The 19063-nt window shown below is 51.1% G+C and overlaps 1 protein-coding gene across 2 annotated transcripts in view; it reads left to right on the top strand.

Moving 5' to 3' along the window:
• slc38a12 (solute carrier family 38 member 12) overlaps positions 1–10759 on the top strand; it is a 33145-nt gene extending 22386 nt beyond the window's left edge. The window contains exon 10 of one of the 2 annotated variants that reach the window (XM_076041416.1): positions 8547–10759. In XM_076041416.1, the coding sequence (XP_075897531.1) occupies positions 8547–9034 (488 nt within the window). In that variant the 3' untranslated portion in view covers positions 9035–10759. Of the gene's footprint in view, positions 1–8284 lie in introns of both variants that reach the window. The other variant, XM_076041415.1, reaches the window with a different exon arrangement.
• The last annotated feature ends 8304 nt before the right edge of the window (positions 10760–19063 follow it).

Below are 19063 nucleotides of genomic sequence, written 5' to 3'. Positions count from 1 at the left end.
CGTTTCCTCCCGTCACGCCAAAAACTCCCAGTCAGGAGTCACATGACTGATCAATTTCTATTGGACATGAAACATTGGAACAGACACTAACAATAGATAAATATTTAAAACAGAACGCTGAAATAAATCATTTATAATCAGCCGCTTTAAAACAAATGAGCTTTTTGAATACATTTATGGTTGCTCTTGGGGCAAACACACACATATGTATATGTATATATATATATATATATATATATATATGTATATATGCTAGTGTGTGTATATGTTTGTTTTAAAGCACTTCACTCCTCCTCCTCTCGGTTTCTTCTTCTCCTCTTGTTGAATCCTGCGCTGACGTAAAGACCTGCACTCCCCTCATGCCGTCACTCACACCAGCGCTTCTATTCACCTGCGCTGCCCTGTGGACGGGTGGGTCAGGGGCTCAGGGGGGCGGTGTTGAGGTCGGGGGGGGGCTGCGTGTCAGTGTTAGCAGCTGGCTGAGGTGTTGGGTCCTCGCACGCTGCCCTGACCTCTGACCTCTGGCCTCCTCAGCTGTGGTCACCTCTCCTCCACCGAGCGTTCTCTTCCTGTTTTTCTGTTTTTCTACTTTTTTCTTTCCCCCCCCACCTCTATTGTTGCAAAAGTGTGTGTGTGTGTGTGTGTGTGTGTGTGTGTGTGTGTGTGTGTGTGTGTGTGGCCTGGTTGGAAGAGGATTCAGCCTCGTTAACACGGGAACTGTAACCCAGAGTGAGTCATCATCTTAGATACACACACACACACACACACTCAGCCCCTTCATTTCCTGCCTGCTGATTGCAGGAGGTGTCAATATTGGCTCCGCCCCCTCAGCTGGGAGCCGAGCGGGAAGCTCCTGCTAATTGATATTGAGGAGGAGGAGGAGGAGGAGGAGGAGTTGGAGTTGGAGTTAACGGCCCAATCACTCGGTGAGAGAGCATGGAGGGCTTCGCCTGGGACTGACGGACGGACGGACGGACGGGTGTCAGGAGTCTGAGGGCCGCTGTTGACCGAGTGGCACGATGGATCGATATGCAGAGGAAATGAGTCTTCTATTAGGAGGAGTAACTGGGAGCGGATGAGCCGCTACGTCCGGTGATGGGGCAGCGGAGCGGAACAGAACCTCAGCGTTGGGCAGAGAAAAGCCTGAAGTCACCAGCAGGGGGTTCAGCCACACGCTGCACAAAGAGGATCACTTCTCATTGTCTCTTACTGACAGTAAAACATTATCATCGGTCACACAAGTTCTCTCTCTAGCAAATATTTCAGGACAATAATTTGGAAATGGAGTAAAAACTCTAAGGGCGTCCGAAAACTCCCCCCCCCCTGACTTCTGTGTATCTGAAACAGACTAAAGGTGTTCAGTTTGCTTCCTTGCTGCAGGTTGAGGGTGGGATGTTGAGGGCCCTCACGTGGTGTTTGTTGTTTTTGTTGTTGTTTTTTAATTTTAGATTTAGTCCGGTCATAAAAGTCGGTGATGGGCGATGAAGACCTGCATCAGGTACTTAAAAATAGTGGCTGTGATTTCACGTTTAGTTTATGGACACACCTGGTAGTTGTTTTTTTTACCCTTTAAGTATAAAAATAATAATAATAGTAAAAAAAAAAAAAAAGCCTTCAAGGTTATTTTTGAGTGCACAAAATCTTTATTGCTCAGTACGTTTTTTTTCATAATAAAACTCCATTTTCACTGCAACCATTAGCGCCACTATATTGGCCCCACCACAGCACGGTGTACCGACCGAGCGAGAGAAACGCCTGCAGGGATCCTGGCAGCTGCCAATTTTGAAAAAAAAAACACACACACACAAGGGTTGAAGATATTGTTTGTGGAGGTCAGGGGTTGTTGTGTTTCTCTCTCCATCAGTGGCTGCTTGAGTGGAAAGTTGTGTGTGTGCGGCGCGTGTCTCCACCGAGCCAGCGGTCCAGGAGAGGCTTTCACAACAGAGCCGGCGACCGTCTGGAGCTGCTGCGGGGAAATTGATGCGATGAAGGAGGCGGAGCTTGAAGAACCGGGATCGATGGGATCCATGGACGCTAACTAAGCCCTTAGTTATGGTCCCGCAACCTCCGCCTCTTGTTTACTGCTGTGGCCACGCTGAGCTGAAGGGAGGAATTCCATCGTCAGCTTTCCTCCGCCGCTCCAAAACCAAATGTTTTCATTGGCTGCGTCTCCATCACCCCTGGAGTTTTTTTTTTTTTTTTTTTTTTTTTTTTTTTTTACAAGTAATCAAAGAGAGAAATACAACAAGCGTCCTGGACAACAAACAAGCGTAAACAAACAACAGCAGATGTAATTCTCAGCGAGATTTGACCACCAGAATTATGGCTGCAAAAAATCTGTTGTTTGTTTTAAACTCACAAACTACTGATCTGCAAATTGATCAGTAGTTTGTCTGCAACAAAACATTAGCTTTGCGCCTCACGGCTGTCTTAATCTAACAATGAATTTTTCAAAGACCTCGATGGTTCTTTTATCCGTCGTCCTTTATTTGATAATTACATCACTGTGTACATGCTAATGCATGTCAGTGGAGAAATCGCTCTCAATCTCGCGGTTGCTCTCAGTGTCGATGCAAACCTTTGGCATCTTCAAGACCTTCCAGTGAGGTGGTGAGGATGAAGATGCTGAGCAGCGCCCCCTGGCCCCCATGAGGAGTCCTTGACCTTCCCGTCAGCGCTCACTTCCTGCTGATTTGTGGCGCTGCAGATTGATCTCTCTCCCCCCCTCCCCCCTCGGAGCGTTTCCCACTCATTAATGGAGTGCTGGGCTCTCCTCCCGAGCCTCGGCCGCTGGAGGATCTGCAGTCAACGGCTCCTCTGGGCTTTCACACCCACAGTGCCACAGCCTTGGCTGGAAGCAGCAGCAGCAGCTTTGTTTGCACACAGCTGTGAGAGCAAGAGACTCCGCCCCCCCACCCCCCCACCCCTTCCCTAGGGTTGTTAAGTTGAAGAATTCCTCACAAGGTCGCCGCCGTCCCCCCAGCCAGGTGAAATAAATCAGACGAGCTCTCGCTCTGCCGTGTCGCTGCTCAATCTGCTGCCTTCCCAGCATGCACCTGTGGAGGTAAACGCTCAATCAAAGAAAGAGCAAGTGTGGTCTGACGTTGTATCTGGCGGCTTGATCGTCCAGCGTGAGGATCGGGGGGGGGGGAGACGAGAAGCTGCTGCAGCTCTGAACAAAATGAAAAGTCGTGCGACATGTTGATTTTTTTAATCTCTCATCTCCTCCTCCTCTTTCTCCTCCTCCCCCTCTGCTGCCGCCTGACTGACTGACTGACTGACTGATTTTTCATTTCTTTGGAAGTGAAAACTCAAGAGTGGAGTTCCTGTGTGTCTTAAGTAAGACAAATGAGGCTCCTGCTTCTGATTAGCATAAACCTTTGTAAGAAGAAGAGGAAGAAGAAGAGGAGGAAGAGGAGGAAGAGGAGGAAGAGGAAGAAGAGGAAGAAGAAGAAGAAGAGGAGGAAGAGGAAGAGGAAGAGGAAGAAGAAGAAGAACAGGAAGAGGAAGAGGAAGAATAGGAAGAAGCTATTATGCAATCAATTTTGGTAATTGGAGGATTGGAGAGTATGATTCGCTTATTAACCCTCATTAATGCAGCAGCAGCAGCAGCAGCAGCAGCAGCAGCAGCAGCAGCGCCCTCTCTCTCTCTCTCTGGGCAGCATCACGTGCAGCAGCGTCTTAATCTGCAGTCAAGGTTGAAAGGAAGAAGCAGCTTTATCAGTGGCCAACCACCCTGAGGCGCTCTTAATTAAACCCCACCTCCTCCTCCCCCACCTCCTCCTCCTCCCCGTTATCCTCTTCATTGTGCGAGTGAAAGCCCCTCTCCTCCTCCTCCTCCTGCACCTCCACCCTCTTCTCCATCCACCTGCTCCTCCTCCTATTCCTCCCCCTTCTCACCCCTGCACCTCCTCCCTCCCTCCCTCTCCTCCTCCCCTTGCACCCCCCCCCTCGCCCCCACACCTCCTCCCTCCCTCTCCTCCTCCCCACCCTGGGGTGCAGCCGTGCGGCAGGTGTGTGTGCCGCTGGTTCACACGTCTTCGACACACTTCAGGGCAAAAACGACGGTGTGAAAAACTCTGAAGGGGAAATAAAGGAAAAAAAAACGCAGGAAGTGCAATAAGACAGCGGCGGCGGGACAGATGGGTTGTCGGGACGAAGGGAGGGAGAGAGGGAGGGAGGGAGGGAGGAATGGAGGGACGGATGGATTGATGGAGGGAGGGAAGGATGGAGGGACGGAGAGAGGGAGGAATGGAGGGACGGATGGATTGATGGAGGGAGGGAAGGATGGAGGGACGGAGAGAGGGAGGAATGGAGGGACGGATGGATTGATGGAGGGAGGGAAGGATGGAGGGACGGAGAGAGGGAGGGATGGAGGGATGGAGGGACGGAGGGAGGGACGTAGGGATGGATGGAGGGAGGGAAGGATGTAGGGACGGAGAGAGGTAGGGATGGAGGGACGGACGGAGGGATGGATGGAGGGAGGGAAGGATGTAGGGACGGAGAGAGGTAGGGATGGAGGGACGGACGGAGGGATGGATGGAGGGAGGGAAGGATGGAGGGACGGAGAGAGACAGGGAGGCAGGGACGGAGGGATGGATGGAGGGAGGGAGGGAAATGAACAGGCATAAAAGAAGGAAGTGTGTGTTGTGACAGTGAGATTGATGCGGGGCGCTGGCACAGACTGGATGGGTAAACGGTGGCTTGATGAATGGAGTGGAGGAGCGGGCGGAAAATGAAGAGTTTGTTTTAATAATGCATGAGTGGCTTGAAAAACCTCCTGCACCTCAGTGCTGCGAAAAATGCCTCATTTTCTCTGACATTTATGGGGGTTCAATGGGATGTATTTGTGTTGGAGGAGGAAAAAAATCTCCAGTGTTTGGATTGATGCAGGAAGCAGTGGCCTGAACACCTCCTCCTGCTCCTGCTGCTCCTCCTGCTCCTGCTCCTCCTGCTCCTCCTCCTGCTCCTCTAGCTGCTCCTCCTGCTCCTGCTGCTCCCGCTCCTGCTCCTGCTCCTCCTGCTCCTCCTCCTGCTCCTGCTGCTGCTCCTGCTCCTCCTGCTCCTCCTGCTGCTCCTGCTGCTGCTCCTGCTCCTCCTGCTGCTCCTGCTCCTGCTGCTCCTGCTGCTCCTGCTGCTCCTGCTGCTGCTCCTCCTCCTGCTCCTGCTCCTCTTCCTGCTCCTGCTCCTCCTCCTCCTGCTGCTCCTGCTCCTGCTCCTGCTGCGGCTCCTGCTCCTGCTCCTGCTCCTGCTCCTCCTCCTGCGCCTCCTCCTCTTCCTCCCCCTGCCCCTCCTCCGCCCCCTGCACGTGTGTGTGTGTGTGTGTCCTTGAAGGTTGGTGTGTTGCCCGTGACTCCGCCCACATTAGGACAGTGGGCTTGTGTGTGTGCGTGTGTGTGTGTGTGTGTGTTGCACTCTCCTCCTCAGTGCTTTCCTGGGAGGCTGAGATTACATTGGAGCCGAGCCAAAGATGCTCTGAAATATTGGAGCCACTTGTTGCAGCAGGGTTTTGGCGCAGTGGTGCGAGTTGACACTGAGGGTGTTGGAGGTGTGAAGGCAGGAGGTGAAGGCAGGAGGTGAAGGGAGGAGGTGATGGCAGGAGGTGAAGACAGGAGTTGAAGGCAGGAGGTGAAGGAGGAGGTGAAGGAGGAGGTGAAGGAGGAGGTGAAGACAGGAGGTGAAGGAGGAGGTGAAGGCAGGAGGTGAAGGAGGAGGTGAAGACAGGAGGTGAAGGAGGAGGTGAAGGCAGGAAGTGAAGGCAGGAGGTGAAGACAGGAAGTGAAGGAGGAGGTGAAGGCAGGAGGTGAAGGCAGGAGGTGAAGGAGGAGGTGAAGACAGGAGGTGAAGGAGGAGGTGAAGGCAGGAAGTGAAGGCAGGAGGTGAAGACAGGAAGTGAAGGAGGAGGTGAAGGCAGGAAGTGAAGGCAGGAGGTGATGGCAGGAGGTGATGGCAGGAGGTGAAGGAGGAGGTGAAGGCAGGAAGTGAAGGCAGGAGGTGAAGGAGGAGGTGAAGGAGGAGGTGAAGGAGGAGGTGAAGGCAGGAAGTGAAGGAGGAGGTGAAGGCAGGAGGTGAAGACAGGAGGTGATGGCAGGAGGTGATGGCAGGAGGTGAAGGAGGAGGTGAAGGAGGAGGTGAAGACAGGAGGTGAAGGAGGAGGTGAAGGAGGAGGTGAAGACAGGAGGTGATGGCAGGAGGTGATGGCAGGAGGTGAAGGAGGAGGTGAAGGCAGGAAGTGAAGGAGGAGGTGAAGGAGGAGGTGAAGGCAGGAGGTGAAGACAGGAGGTGAAGGAGGAGGTGAAGGAGGAGGTGAAGGCAGGAGGTGAAGGAGGAGGTGAAGGAGGAGGTGAAGGCAGGAGGTGAAGGAAGAGGTGAAGGAGGAGGTGTGCACCTTTCATTAAAGTCTACTGGTCCTGTAAAGCTGTTGCCACTCGGCCTCTTCAGGTCGTGCGTCCAAAAGTAAACCGGTGTTTTCAGTTGTTGATTTTTCCTCGCCTTGATTTGCAGCGCTTCCCACGGCGCCTGGGATTGCAATAATAAATATAATAATAAATAACACCCGAGTGTGGCAATGAACTGGCGATGGGAACAAGTCAAGTTGGGAAAACGTGTCAAATATGGCGCAGAGGTTATGACCTTTGCAACAGCCTGTGATGGAAGCCCAGCTGATGGGAGACTCCCCAAACATCACCATGCAGTTTGAGGTCACTGCCGCTGATTGGAACCACTGTTGTCTCCTTATCGCTAACACGCTGATCATTTCAGTCATGCAATTGCAAACTGTTCCACCCCCAAAAAAAATTGTCCTTTTGTTTTTATTTTCCGAGCTGCTGTCCGACTCTGCGCTGCGCTCTCCTCTGTTTTCTCTGTCGCCAGGTGGATTTTTTTTCTTTCCCCCTGGTTTCCGACCCCTCGACCTTGACGGCTCTTAAACCTGCAATGTCATGAATAATCAAACAATGAGGCTTGAAGGCGGCCATCATATTTCTCTGCTAATCTCTCCTCGGACACCTCGCCTCCGTTCTCGCTCATATTTTCCCAGATGCTTCCCCTCTGCTGTGGCGGCCCCCCCCACCCCACACACACACACACACACACTTGACTTTGCGCTGCTCCGTCCTCCCATAATTGGAGTGAATTTGCTCCGCCTGACGTCCGCTAAAGTGGCGCAGCCAGAGTTGCGCCCGGTCGCCCAGAACTTCCTGCTTCTTCTTCTGCAGCCCACCCCGGAAGATCTGAAGGATGGGGGGGGGGGGTTGCTCTTCCAGTTAATGCATTACAGCCGCTGGTGCTGCATGCCACCGTGTGATATAGAGAGATTTGCTGCACATGTGTAGCCAATGATGGTGCGAGTGCCACTTCCTGCTTAGTGTCACCCTGCGTTGAGAGGACGGTGATGAAAGTCAGCGAGCGGCGTGCGCTGGCGGGCGGCCATCAGTGGGCTGTGACTAAGTCCTGGTGTCACAGCCCATTATGCATGTGTGTGTGTGTGTGTGTGTGTGTGTGTGTGTGTGTGTGTGTGTGTGTGTGTGTGTGTGTGTGTGTGTGTGTGTGTGTGTGTGTGTGTGATGTGGAGGAAACCGCCCTCACGCTTTTCCACAAAGGTCTTGTTTAGATACGCTCGGCGCCCCAGTTTGCCCGACTTGGCACCTCGGCGAATCGGGTTTGCAGGTGGGCGGGCGGGCGCCAGGGGGAGGCGTCACCTGGTCCTCCACTGGGAATATCATGGGACTGGGCTTTCCGGCTGTCGCCGCCCGGAACCGGAAAGAATGGAGTTGATGGGGAAATGGCCTCGACTTTGATTTAGAGAGCCGGCTGGCCCCGCCCACGCTAGTTAGCCACAGCCACATCTGAGCAAAATACCTCTTCTTCTTCTTCTTCTTCTTCTTCTTCTTCTTCTTCTTCTTCTTCTTCTTCTTCCTACTCTTCTTCGTCATTGTTGTTATTATTATTATTGTTATGGTATTATTATCTTTTTAGTTTTTGTTGACTTTTTATGGTTATTTTCTTGAAGAAGTACAGGACTCAAGTCGATGGCTTCTGGCCAGTTTTCATCTGGCATAGCGGGTTTTTCCCAGTGGTCGCCCGAGGTACTACAGCAAACAAAACGTAAAAACAATACAGAAGCGCGCGTAATTCTCGTAAAAAGATCTGGCGGGCTTTTATTTTGCCAACACCTGTCTCGGAAAGGCAGCTCTCGATCCCTCGCTAGCTCGCTAGCTGCTAACGTCTGGGCCCCGCCTCCTCCCGTCCGGTCACCTCCTCTTGTCTCCTCTTCTCTCCGCAGCCTTCGTCATGATGATCGTCTTGGCGCTGGTCCGCATCGGGAAGGGCGCCGGCGAGGGCCGCCCGCCGCCCGCCGCCCTGGCCGGCGTGCCCAACCTGTTTGGCGTGTGCGTGTACTCCTTCATGTGCCAGCACTCGCTGCCCTCGCTGCTCACGCCCATCGCCGACAAGCGGCGCGTGGGCTCGCTGGTGCTGGCCGACTACGCCCTCATCCTGGGCTTCTACGTGCTGCTGTCGCTCACCGCCGTCTTCTGCTTCGACAGCTCGCTGCTGCACGACATGTACACGCTCAACTTCACCGACAACTGCGGCGTGCTGGACGTGGCGGCGCTGCGCTACTTCCTGGGCCTCTTCCCCGTCTTCACCATCAGCACCAACTTCCCCATCATCGCCGTCACGCTGCGCAACAACTGGAAGACGCTGTTCCACCGGGAGGGCGGCGCCCCCTACCCCTGGCTGGTGGACCGCGTCTTCTTCCCGGTGCTCACGCTGGCCCCGCCCATCCTGGTGGCCTTCTTCACGCACAACCTGGAGTCGCTGGTGGGCATCACGGGCGCCTACGCCGGCACGGGCATCCAGTACGTCACGCCGGCCTGCCTGGTGTACTACGGCCGGCGCCACCTGGAGCCCGTGGTGGAGCGCGACGCCGTCAACAAGCACCGCTCGCCGTTCCGCCACGTGGCCTGGGTTTGGTTCGTGCTGCTGTGGGCCGCCTCCTCCCTCGTCTTCGTCACCGTCAACATCGTGCTGAGCGAGACCCGCAAGTGAGAGGGTCGCTGTGATTGGCCGGACGGACGGACGGACGGACGGACGCTGTGCCTTTTTAACTGGAGCGTTATTGATGTGATTAGGAACCTGATTAACTCTTCAGTCGGGTTCAAAGGGACCAAGTGGTGTTTGATTTGAAGCTGGCTGGAGTCTCGGCATCAATCGGCGGGGAGAGAAAAAGGGAAATTTTAAAATTTTTAAATATTTTTTTTTTTGTTCCGTTCCTGAATTTGCGACTTGATAAATATGGTCCACCATCCTTCATGTGTTTAAGAGAATGTTGAAACTGGTTCACCGCTACTTGGCGAAAACACCAAAACCACAACTAGCTTGGCTGCACGACAACTCCGAGTCCAAACAGCAGGTGGCGCAATTTCTTTTTTTCCCCCTCCCGACAGATGGAACTGTGCTTGCGCAGCGGCCTCCTCTCGTTGCCAGCCTAGTGGCGGCTGCTGGTATGGCAGCAGGAAACAAACACAAAACAAACTTAACAGAGAACACCAAGTCGCAGTGCGACGGCTGCCAGTTGAAACGCGGGCGGACAGACGGGAGCCTGCAGGGGGAGCCATTGAGCCGGCTGCTCACACTCTGGATCTTTCCTGTAGGTGGCGCCGGCCTGCTGGAGAGTTTTACGAGGCTTTTCTGTCTTTGCGTTCATCACCCAGTGTACACTTTGCCTTCATTGGTCAGCGTGGCTTTTTGTCGTGAATTCCGTGGAATTTTTTTCATTTTCCTTGTTACTTTTGAACCTGTGGATTGTAACAGTTTGCTCACCGCACCAACCTGCTGCCTTCCGCTGCACCCTGAAGGGACAACACAACTGCACAAACACAACTGCACAACGTTCCTGCACTTTCCTTGTTTTTTTGTCTGTCTGACCTGTTTGCTGTTTGCATTTCCGTTTTTTTTTTTCCGTTTCCTAGCCTGTTTTAAGTCGTCATCGTGCCGGTGAGTGAGTGGAGCAGCTTTGCTTTCATTTCTATCATCCAAACTTCCAGGATGTCCCAGCAGCAGAATATTTAGCCCTCTGTTTACAGCCCAAACGGATCCGGCCCACCGCTCCCTCAACATGTTGGGCAGGGAGACGCAAACGGGTCGGTTTCAGGAGGGCGGAGCCAACGGCTAGCTGGTGGGTGTGCGGTCACTCGCCTGGGGAAGGTGCCGCTGCCCTTTGTGACATCACAGAGGGCTGATAGCCACACGATGACGAGGTTAAGAGGGGCTTTTCACACCTCACTGACTGACGGGATTGACACTAATCACTGCTAAAAGTCACCGGTGAAAAATTTTTTTTTTTTGTCTTTTTGGGGATAATATGGGACCTTTAAATTGTTGAATTTCATCTCATTTTCATCTGCTGCAGGTGGTTTGCTTTTCCTTCACTCGTCTCAGTGATTTAACCCGCAGGTGCGACGCTGCAGCTGCGGCAGGGGATGAGGGCGTGTCTGTGGTAATGATCGGTAATAACTCAGTTGTGTTGCGGTGGCTCTCCAATGTGCCTTTCCTTTGACTCGCGTTGTGGAACTGATGCGAGTCTTCAAACTGACAATCAAGTGATTTTCCTTCCTCATCGTCTCGATGTTCCCTTCTTTTTATTTGCCGTTTATTTTTTTTTTCTTAGCTGTGTGATTCACTTATTTATGAATGCCTTTTGTTTTGATTCTTTTTTATATAATTCACTGTCGAATAAAAGCTTCATGTTCCTCCTCAGAGTTGTGCACTTTATTTTTATTTTACTTTTCCTGCTTAGAAACATCCTGACACTTTTTTTTTTTTTTTTTTTTTAAATCTGTTTGTAAAGTTTGTCGTATTTTTTTTTCGAGGTTTCTTTCTCGCCATGAATGCACTTTTAAAAAAAAAAAAACACTTGAAGCTGCTGAGGGTCAGAGAAGAGAGACGATGGTTCAGTTCAGTAGAACTCTTCTGCAAACAACTTTACTATCTGGCATTAAACACTGCTGTGTGTGTGTGTGTGTGTGTGTGTGTGTGTGTGTGTGTGTGTGTGTGTGTGTGTGTGTGTGTGTGTGTGTGTGTGTGTGTGTGTGTGTGTGTGAGATATTCATAAATATATATTACACACAGACACACACACAGACCATCTAAATTCCTCTTTCTTGTAATCTATACTTAAATGCATTTAACATTTAATGTCGGTGATAAAAAAGGTTATAAAAAAAAAAATGTCTTGGTCATCAATGTTCTGTACTTACAGCGTGACATCCATAAAAAAAACCCAGTCATATAAACATATGTGTGTGTGTGTGTGTGTGTGTGTGTGTATATGTATATATAAATCTGGACTGTTCTAAATGACGGCCGCTGCGATGGCCTGGTTCCGAGCGGAACGCGGCCCAGTTTGTGGCGGTGCCAGTTAAGCCCCCTGCTGGGAATTGGAAGTATAAATCAGAGCGGCGGTGGTGGCGGCGGCGGCGGCGCTCGCAGCTTTAGTCACACGGCTGCACAATTTCACACAGTCCCTGCCGGAGCTGCTCTCCAGGTAATGACTCTCTCTCTCTCTCTCTCTCCCTCCCTCCCTCCATCTTTCTAGAAGCACCTCAACAGTTTTTGCCTCCTTATTGACGTCAGAGAGGTGTGAGCTTTATTTTTTTTTGGGAATATTCTTATTATTCTGGCTGGCAGCCTCGACCCGGCTGCTCCTCCTCCGCTGTAATTTGGTTCGCCCTCTGCCCTGGTGTGTACAGTACGATGGGCGGCCGTAATTGGAAAGCAAAAAAAAAAGAAGCATAAAACAAACTTGTCAGGTTTTAATTATTTGGCAGCGTGTTTAACGGCCTCCTGGTTTATATGCAGCAGCAGCAGCAGCAGCAGCAGCAGCAGGTGGCTCTGATGTTTGTTTTCTGCTGGTTGATCTCCAGAAGGTTTATGGTGGGGGGGGGCGCTGGCCAGCAATTGTTTGGGGCTGCAGTGATTGGTCGATGTAACGGGTTAGACGACGCAATCAATGACGTCGACAACAAAATGTCGTTGACGCACAAACTTGAGCGTCGCGTTGCTTGTTGCTGTAAAGTGGCACTCTGGCCGCTACATGCTGAGCTGCACCTGCAGTGCAGTACTGACTGAGCCCTGAGGGGGGCAGTGTTGCTCGTTATTTGCAGCCTGTAAGGAAGCAGAGAAGAAGAGCGCTGCGGGAGAGACCGCTGCGCCTTTCAGTCGCTCTGATTATTTCCTCTCCACTCCTCCTGGTGCTGATCAGACGCCCCCTGCAGGTGAGTCGGTGATTCATTGGCTGTCAGCCGCCATTCACCGCTCACTCACTGACTGAGTGAAGGTGGGAATCAGCGACACACACACACACACACACACACACACACACACACACACACACACACCTGGCGTCCCGCTCTGGCTCGCCCGGCGCTTGTTAGCGGGTCAAGTTTTCGCAGTCTGCCACCGTGTGGCGGCTGCAGAGGTTGCGCTCACCTTGTGGCTAATGCCAGGGGGAGGAGTCTGAGGCCGCAGCGGCGGTGAAACACGGCGATGGCGGCGGCGGCGGCGGCGAGACAAGACAGGATTGTGTTGAAATCTTCGTCCTTGGCCGCCCGGCCCTCTCTCTCTCTCTCTCTCTCTCTCTCTCCTCCTCTTCCTCGCCGACTTCAGCCACGTTTGATGTTCTCCAAGCCGCGGCTCTGGAAGTCGTTAGCGGCCAGGTGTCGCCTCCTCGTCTCCTGACAGATGGCTTCCTTTTAATTTCCCCCCCCCCCCTTTTTTTTTTTTTTCTGGTTTAATGACCTCTCGCTTCCCTCCTCGGTGCACGCGAGGTTTATTAGTACCGCCGCCGGGGGGAAGGGAGAGGGCGGGGTGGGGGAGGGGCCTAGCAGAAGTCTCTCCGGGAAGAGATTTAGAGCCCAAAGTGTTTCGGGGAGGATGAGGATGGATGAGTGCGAAGCTCTTTGAACAGCCAGGCCCCGCCCACCCACTCTGATTGGATACGTCCATCCATCCATCCATCTTCAACCCTCCATCCATCCCTCTGTCATCATCCATCCGTCACCCATCACTCTATCATCCATCCACCATTCATCATCCATTCATCATTGTTCATCCCTCCATCACAGCTAATATATATCCTCATATATAATATATATCCTAATTGTTCCCATTCCGTCAACTTGCGGGGATTTTCTCCTCCTCCTCCTCCTCCTCCTCCTCCTCCTATTTATTCAAGCTGCGGCTGTGCCAAAAAGAACCTCTTCTGGCCAAATTGTCGACAAATGTTTGCTTTTCAACCTCCGTCTGTCCGTCGCCGCAGCGTCGCTGCATCATTTACAACCATCGCACCTAGTGACTACTCTATACACTATACTCTATACACTATACTCTATACACTATACTCTATACTCTATACACTATACACTATACTCTACACACTATACTCTATACACTATACTCTATACACTATACTCTATACACTATACTCTACACACTATACTCTATACACTATACTCTATACACTATACTCTACACACTATACTCTATACACTATACTCTATACTCTATACACTATACTCTATACTCTATACACTATACACTATACTCTACACACTATACTCTATACACTATACTCTATACACTATACTCTATACACTATACTCTACACACTATACTCTATACACTATACTCTATACACTATACTCTACACACTATACTCTATACACTATACTCTACACACTATACTCTATACACTATACTCTATACACTATACTCTATACACTATACTCTATACTCTATACACTATACTCTATACACTATACACTATACTCTATACACTATACTCTATACTCTATACTCTATACACTATACACTATACTCTATACTCTATACACTATACACTATACTCTATACTCTATACACTATACTCTATACACTATACACTATACTCTATACACTATACTCTATACTCTATACTCTATACACTATACACTATACTCTATACTCTATACACTATACACTATACTCTATACACTATACTCTATACACTATACTCTATACTCTATACTCTATACACTATACTCTATACACTATACTCTATACACTATACTCTACACACTATACTCTATACACTATACTCTATACACTATACTCTATACACTATACTCTATACTCTATACACTATACTCTATACACTATACACTATACTCTATACACTATACTCTATACTCTATACTCTATACACTATACACTATACTCTATACTCTATACACTATACACTATACTCTATACACTATACACTATACACTATACTCTATACACTATACTCTATACACTATACACTATACTCTATACACTATACTCTATACTCTATACTCTATACACTATACTCTATACACTATACTCTATACTCTATACACTATACTCTATACACTATACTCTATACACTATACACTATACTCTATACACTATACTCTATACTCTATACTCTATACACTATACTCTATACACTATACTCTATACTCTATACACTATACTCTATACACTATACTCTATACTCTGTACACTATACTCTATACACTATACTCTATACTCTATACTCTATACACTATACTCTATACTCTATACTCTATACACTATACTCTATACACTATACTCTATACTCTATACACTATACTCTATACTCTGTACACTATACTCTATACACTATACTCTATACTCTATACTCTATACACTATACACTATACTCATACAGTTTTACTCCCCTCCCACCAGTCTCAGCCTCATGATTCTGGAAGCAAAGAAGAAGAATTATTTTTCCTCACGATGACTTCTAGTATGAGTGGATTGTAAACGTAATGATCATTTTAAAGTATTTTTTAATTGGTGGCTTTTAATATGAAATACATCAAAGTCAAGTATTGCTTCCTTTCGCTGTCCCACAACCTTCTGCCAGTAGTTCCAACATTTTGAAGAATCCTGCGACCCGATTGGTCAACTACACGCTAACCACTTCAAATTCTTCTTCTTATTTTTTGAACTTCCTCATAACACGACGTCTGTCCTCCTGTTTCCCTCAGTTGAAGGTTGAGAAGGTGGGTGGAGCCCACAGAGCAGCTAACAGAGGGCTAATGGAGGGCGAGCAGACGGCTCAGGTAATTTGATGTTTCAACACAGCGCCATCCTGAGGGCGGATGGACAGTCGCTCTGATTGGACCAGTGTGATTAATGAAGTGAAGGTGAAGGTGAAGTCGATGAAGTCGGGTGAAATGGAAAAAAAAAACCCCAAACAGTCAAATGAAGCTGCGAGGTCGAATCTTTGGCAGCATAACTTTGGCCCGACTGCTCTGCCAATAAACAATCAATACAGCACAACCCCCCCCCACACCCCCCCCCCCCCCACACCCCTCCCAAAAGAAAGAACAGGAAGAGGCTTTTGACTTTTGGGTAACTTTTTTACTCTCTGATTTTTTTATTTTATTTTTTTAGCGTTCATCTGTTTTCTGTTTATCTTCACATTCTGCAGCCCAGACTCAGTTTCACAATCCGATCGCAGTCCTGCCGCCCGTCTGCCCGTCCTTCCGTCCATTCGTCCGTCCGTCCGTCCTTCCTTCCGCCTGCCGCGACTGTTTGCAGAGTCTCTGCGTCCGTCCGTCCGTCCGTCACCGTGTACCCACAAATCCTCGGCCGTTAGCGGATCAGGCAGAGCAAACACAGTCGTCGACAGATTGTCAGACGCAGAGTTTTTTTTTTTTTTTCCCTCCCGACTGCCACGTTCACCTCGGAGGGGGGAGGGAGGGAGGGAGGAAGGATGGGGGGGAGGGAGAAGGGTGGAGGTGGTGGGGGTGGGGGTTGGTGGCGTCCTTCAGACAAAGACGGAGGCGGTGCCGGGATTCTCCTCGCCGCAGCCTTTCCTCGTCTCCTGAACCCTGAAGAAAAAACAAAAGCAAAGGATTTTCTTGCAACACGAACCCACGATGTTTGGAGAATACAAAGGTGTCGTTGCTGAGTCATCAACCACTTGAAATGTAATGCAAAGATGTCTGCTTCTTTTAATACCACAACTTTACCTCCTCTTCCTCGCCTTCGCACCATCCGGAGCGCCGCCGCGCTCCACAAAATCCATTAAAATTCCGTCGGTCGGTGGCGGGGCGGCGGCCACGTCGGCACTCTGCCCCCTGTTGGAGACCTGCGGGAAAGGTTAACAAAGTGAATTATTTAACGCATGCCAGCGAGTTCCTCCCGAGGACTGATGGCTGATCAGCATTCACGGCATCTCAATCGTCGCGGTCGCCATCGACCAATCACAAGTCGACCAATCACAAGTCGACTAGCGATAGAAAAACACTGGAAGTGAATTCTGAGATAGATTTTGGCTCGTGGGACAAGTGACCTCCCTGTCTGACTGGGGGCTGTTCTAGGCGTACGCCACGAACCGTACGTGGTTGCGTAAGGCGCCCCCTGGTGTTGAAGCCTTTAAAAAAAATGATCAATCTTTTAGGTCATTTGGTACTTTTTGTTGTCTCATATATGTTGTCGATGTCATTTTGGGAGGTGGTCTGGTGGTGGTCAGGTGGTCTGGTGGTGGTCAGGTGGTCTGGTGTCTGCGTTGGCAGCAGCAGCAGCAGCAGCAGAGGTGGGTTGAACTTGAACCCTTGGCCGCTCGGTCGGTCGGTCGGTCGGTCGTGGACATGAGGGGCTGACTGGAGCTCGTCCACTGAGGATTAAGTGACAAAGTTTGGATTGATGCGGCCGGACGCCGAGTCACCTCCTCACCTCCTCACCTCCGCACCTCCTCGCTCGCCTCGCTGTCGGAATGCAAAGCTGTGAAAAGCGACGACAGCCTCGCGGCGGTGGAGCGAGAATGTTGGAACACTTCCAGAGGGTGTGTGTGTGTGTGGGGGGTTTGTAGCTTGGGCTTCAGGTCGGGTGAAGATGATGTCGAGTGTTGCCACACAGCCGACGAAGGGATGCATCTCACACACTGGAGAGAGAGAGAGAGAGAGAGAGAGGGAGAGAATAAAAATATTGTTTAAAATAAATAAATACATTTGAGGAAGATGATTGGGTGGTTTGGAATCATTGACAGTCTTGCTGCTGTACCTCCTGCTGGTTGTGTGTCTGCCTGTGTGTGTTCCACCGTCTCCTCTGAGCAGATCCAAACACCCCCCACCCCGCCCCCCCCACCCACTAGACGAGTCCTCGGCCTCGGCTGGCAGGCGGGAGATCTATCGATTTACATGGTCGGCCTGCTGAGCGGACAAGGACGGAAGAGGCGTCCACGCTGGCAGTTGATGGAAGAGCTGCAGCGGTGTGTTTACGACCGTCGGAAATCTCCACTTCTTCAACTGCGGCAGGGGCGGTGGCGGCGGCGGCGGCAGCGGCAACCAGTTGGTCCTAGTGGAAGTGGAAGGCGTCTTTTGATGCTTCCAGGGGGGTTGATTTGCATGTCGGCGCTCCTGGATCCTCTGGGCAGGTTTGATCTTCAATCTGCCGCCGCTGAGCCTTTGAAACCCCGGCAGGTGCAGCAGCAGCAGCAGCAGCAGCAGCAGCAGCAGCAGGGAATCAAACGGTGGTTCAGAACCTGGACGCTGCTACAGTGTCCAGGTGCTACGCACTTCCTGTGTTCCTGCTGCACGCACTGAGGGGTTATGAGAGGTCAGAGGTCAGGTTGGATGGCAGGTGACGACAACAACGAGTGTAGCCTGAGCTGTGTGTTTACCCAGCGTACACCGCTGCGTCCCAAGCCGACTCCCCCTAGTGACAGGAATGTAATCAGCTGTTTTTTTTTCCTCCTTCGGTTCAATAGGACGTCGTCTGTCTTCGCTCCGACCTCGAACCGACCGTGGCTCCGCCCCCTCATCGCACCCGGTCACTCCTTCATGTGTGCAGGACTCTAATTGATCGTTGGGCTTTTCGGTTGTCGTGTCTAATTATTCCCCAGGTGACTCCCCCCCCCTTCGCCGACCTTCCTCCCACTCCACGCCATTGGTCCATTAGCGCCGACCTTGGCGACCTCGAAGGTGGACAAACGACGGTGGATGCTCACAGTCCAACGCTCTCCCGACAGGTGACAAACAGAGCGGCCAGCTGCAGTTGGTCTGGGTTCGAGTCGTTCACACTCGCCTCAGAACCTCAGCAGAGAAACAACAACACTCGTGTTTCATTTCCCCACCTGAGATACGCATCAAAGTTCAGCAGCCTGTAAAATATCATCCTGAGATCAGATCCAAGACCTTGCCTGGCCTCAGCAGCGCCCCCCGCAGGCCTGGAAGACCTCCAGGACTTCACAGCTGGGATTCACTCCCTGCTCCTTGCCTGTTCTCCAGGTGGGGGCGCCGGAGAACCTTAAATCCCTGCTAATGAGTCTGGGTGCGAGGGACCCGGCAGTCACCTCACAGCCGTGGTGTCCAGTGGGGACCAGAGGAGACCAGAGGAGACCAGTGGGGACCAGAGGAGACCAGAGGAGACCAGAGGAGACCAGTGGGGACCAGAGGAGACCAGTGGAGACCAGAGGAGACCAGAGGAGACCAGAGGAGACCAGTGGGGACCAGAGGAGACCAGTGGAGACCAGAGGAGACCAGAGGAGACCAGTGGGGACCAGAGGAGACCAGTGGAGACCAGAGGAGACCAGAGGGGACCAGAGGAGACCAGTGGGGACCAGAGGAGACCAGTGGGGACCAGAGGAGACCAGAGGGGACCAGTGGAGACCAGAGGAGACCCTCCTCGTCCTCCACAGGACTCCCTGTTTGACGCAGCCGACCACCTGATGGATGTCCAATGAGAACTGGGGAGGCGGGAAGAAGGTCTTCCAGGTTTTTGATGTCGGGATCCACAAGTGGACGTAACCACCAGACCCTGATGGCTTTCAATCAGCTGAGTGACTGACTGACTGACTGACTGACTGACTGACTGACTGACTGAATCTTCCATATCTTCCTTGAGGCGGTGGTTCGCTGCGACCGACCGTCTTCCAAATGATCACCGTGCAAACAGCAACACGGACGACGCATCCGCAGCTTCCACGCCGCTCTTCGGTGGCAGATGTGCTTCTAATGGGCCG

The sequence above is a fragment of the Nelusetta ayraudi genome, unplaced genomic scaffold (genome assembly GCF_046127955.1).
Source record: "Nelusetta ayraudi isolate G7.1 ecotype Tasmania unplaced genomic scaffold, CSIRO-AGI_Nayr_v1 ptg000067l, whole genome shotgun sequence".
Taxonomy (NCBI): Eukaryota; Metazoa; Chordata; class Actinopteri; order Tetraodontiformes; family Monacanthidae; genus Nelusetta; species Nelusetta ayraudi.
This window is presented reverse-complemented; position numbering and strand designations above follow the sequence as displayed.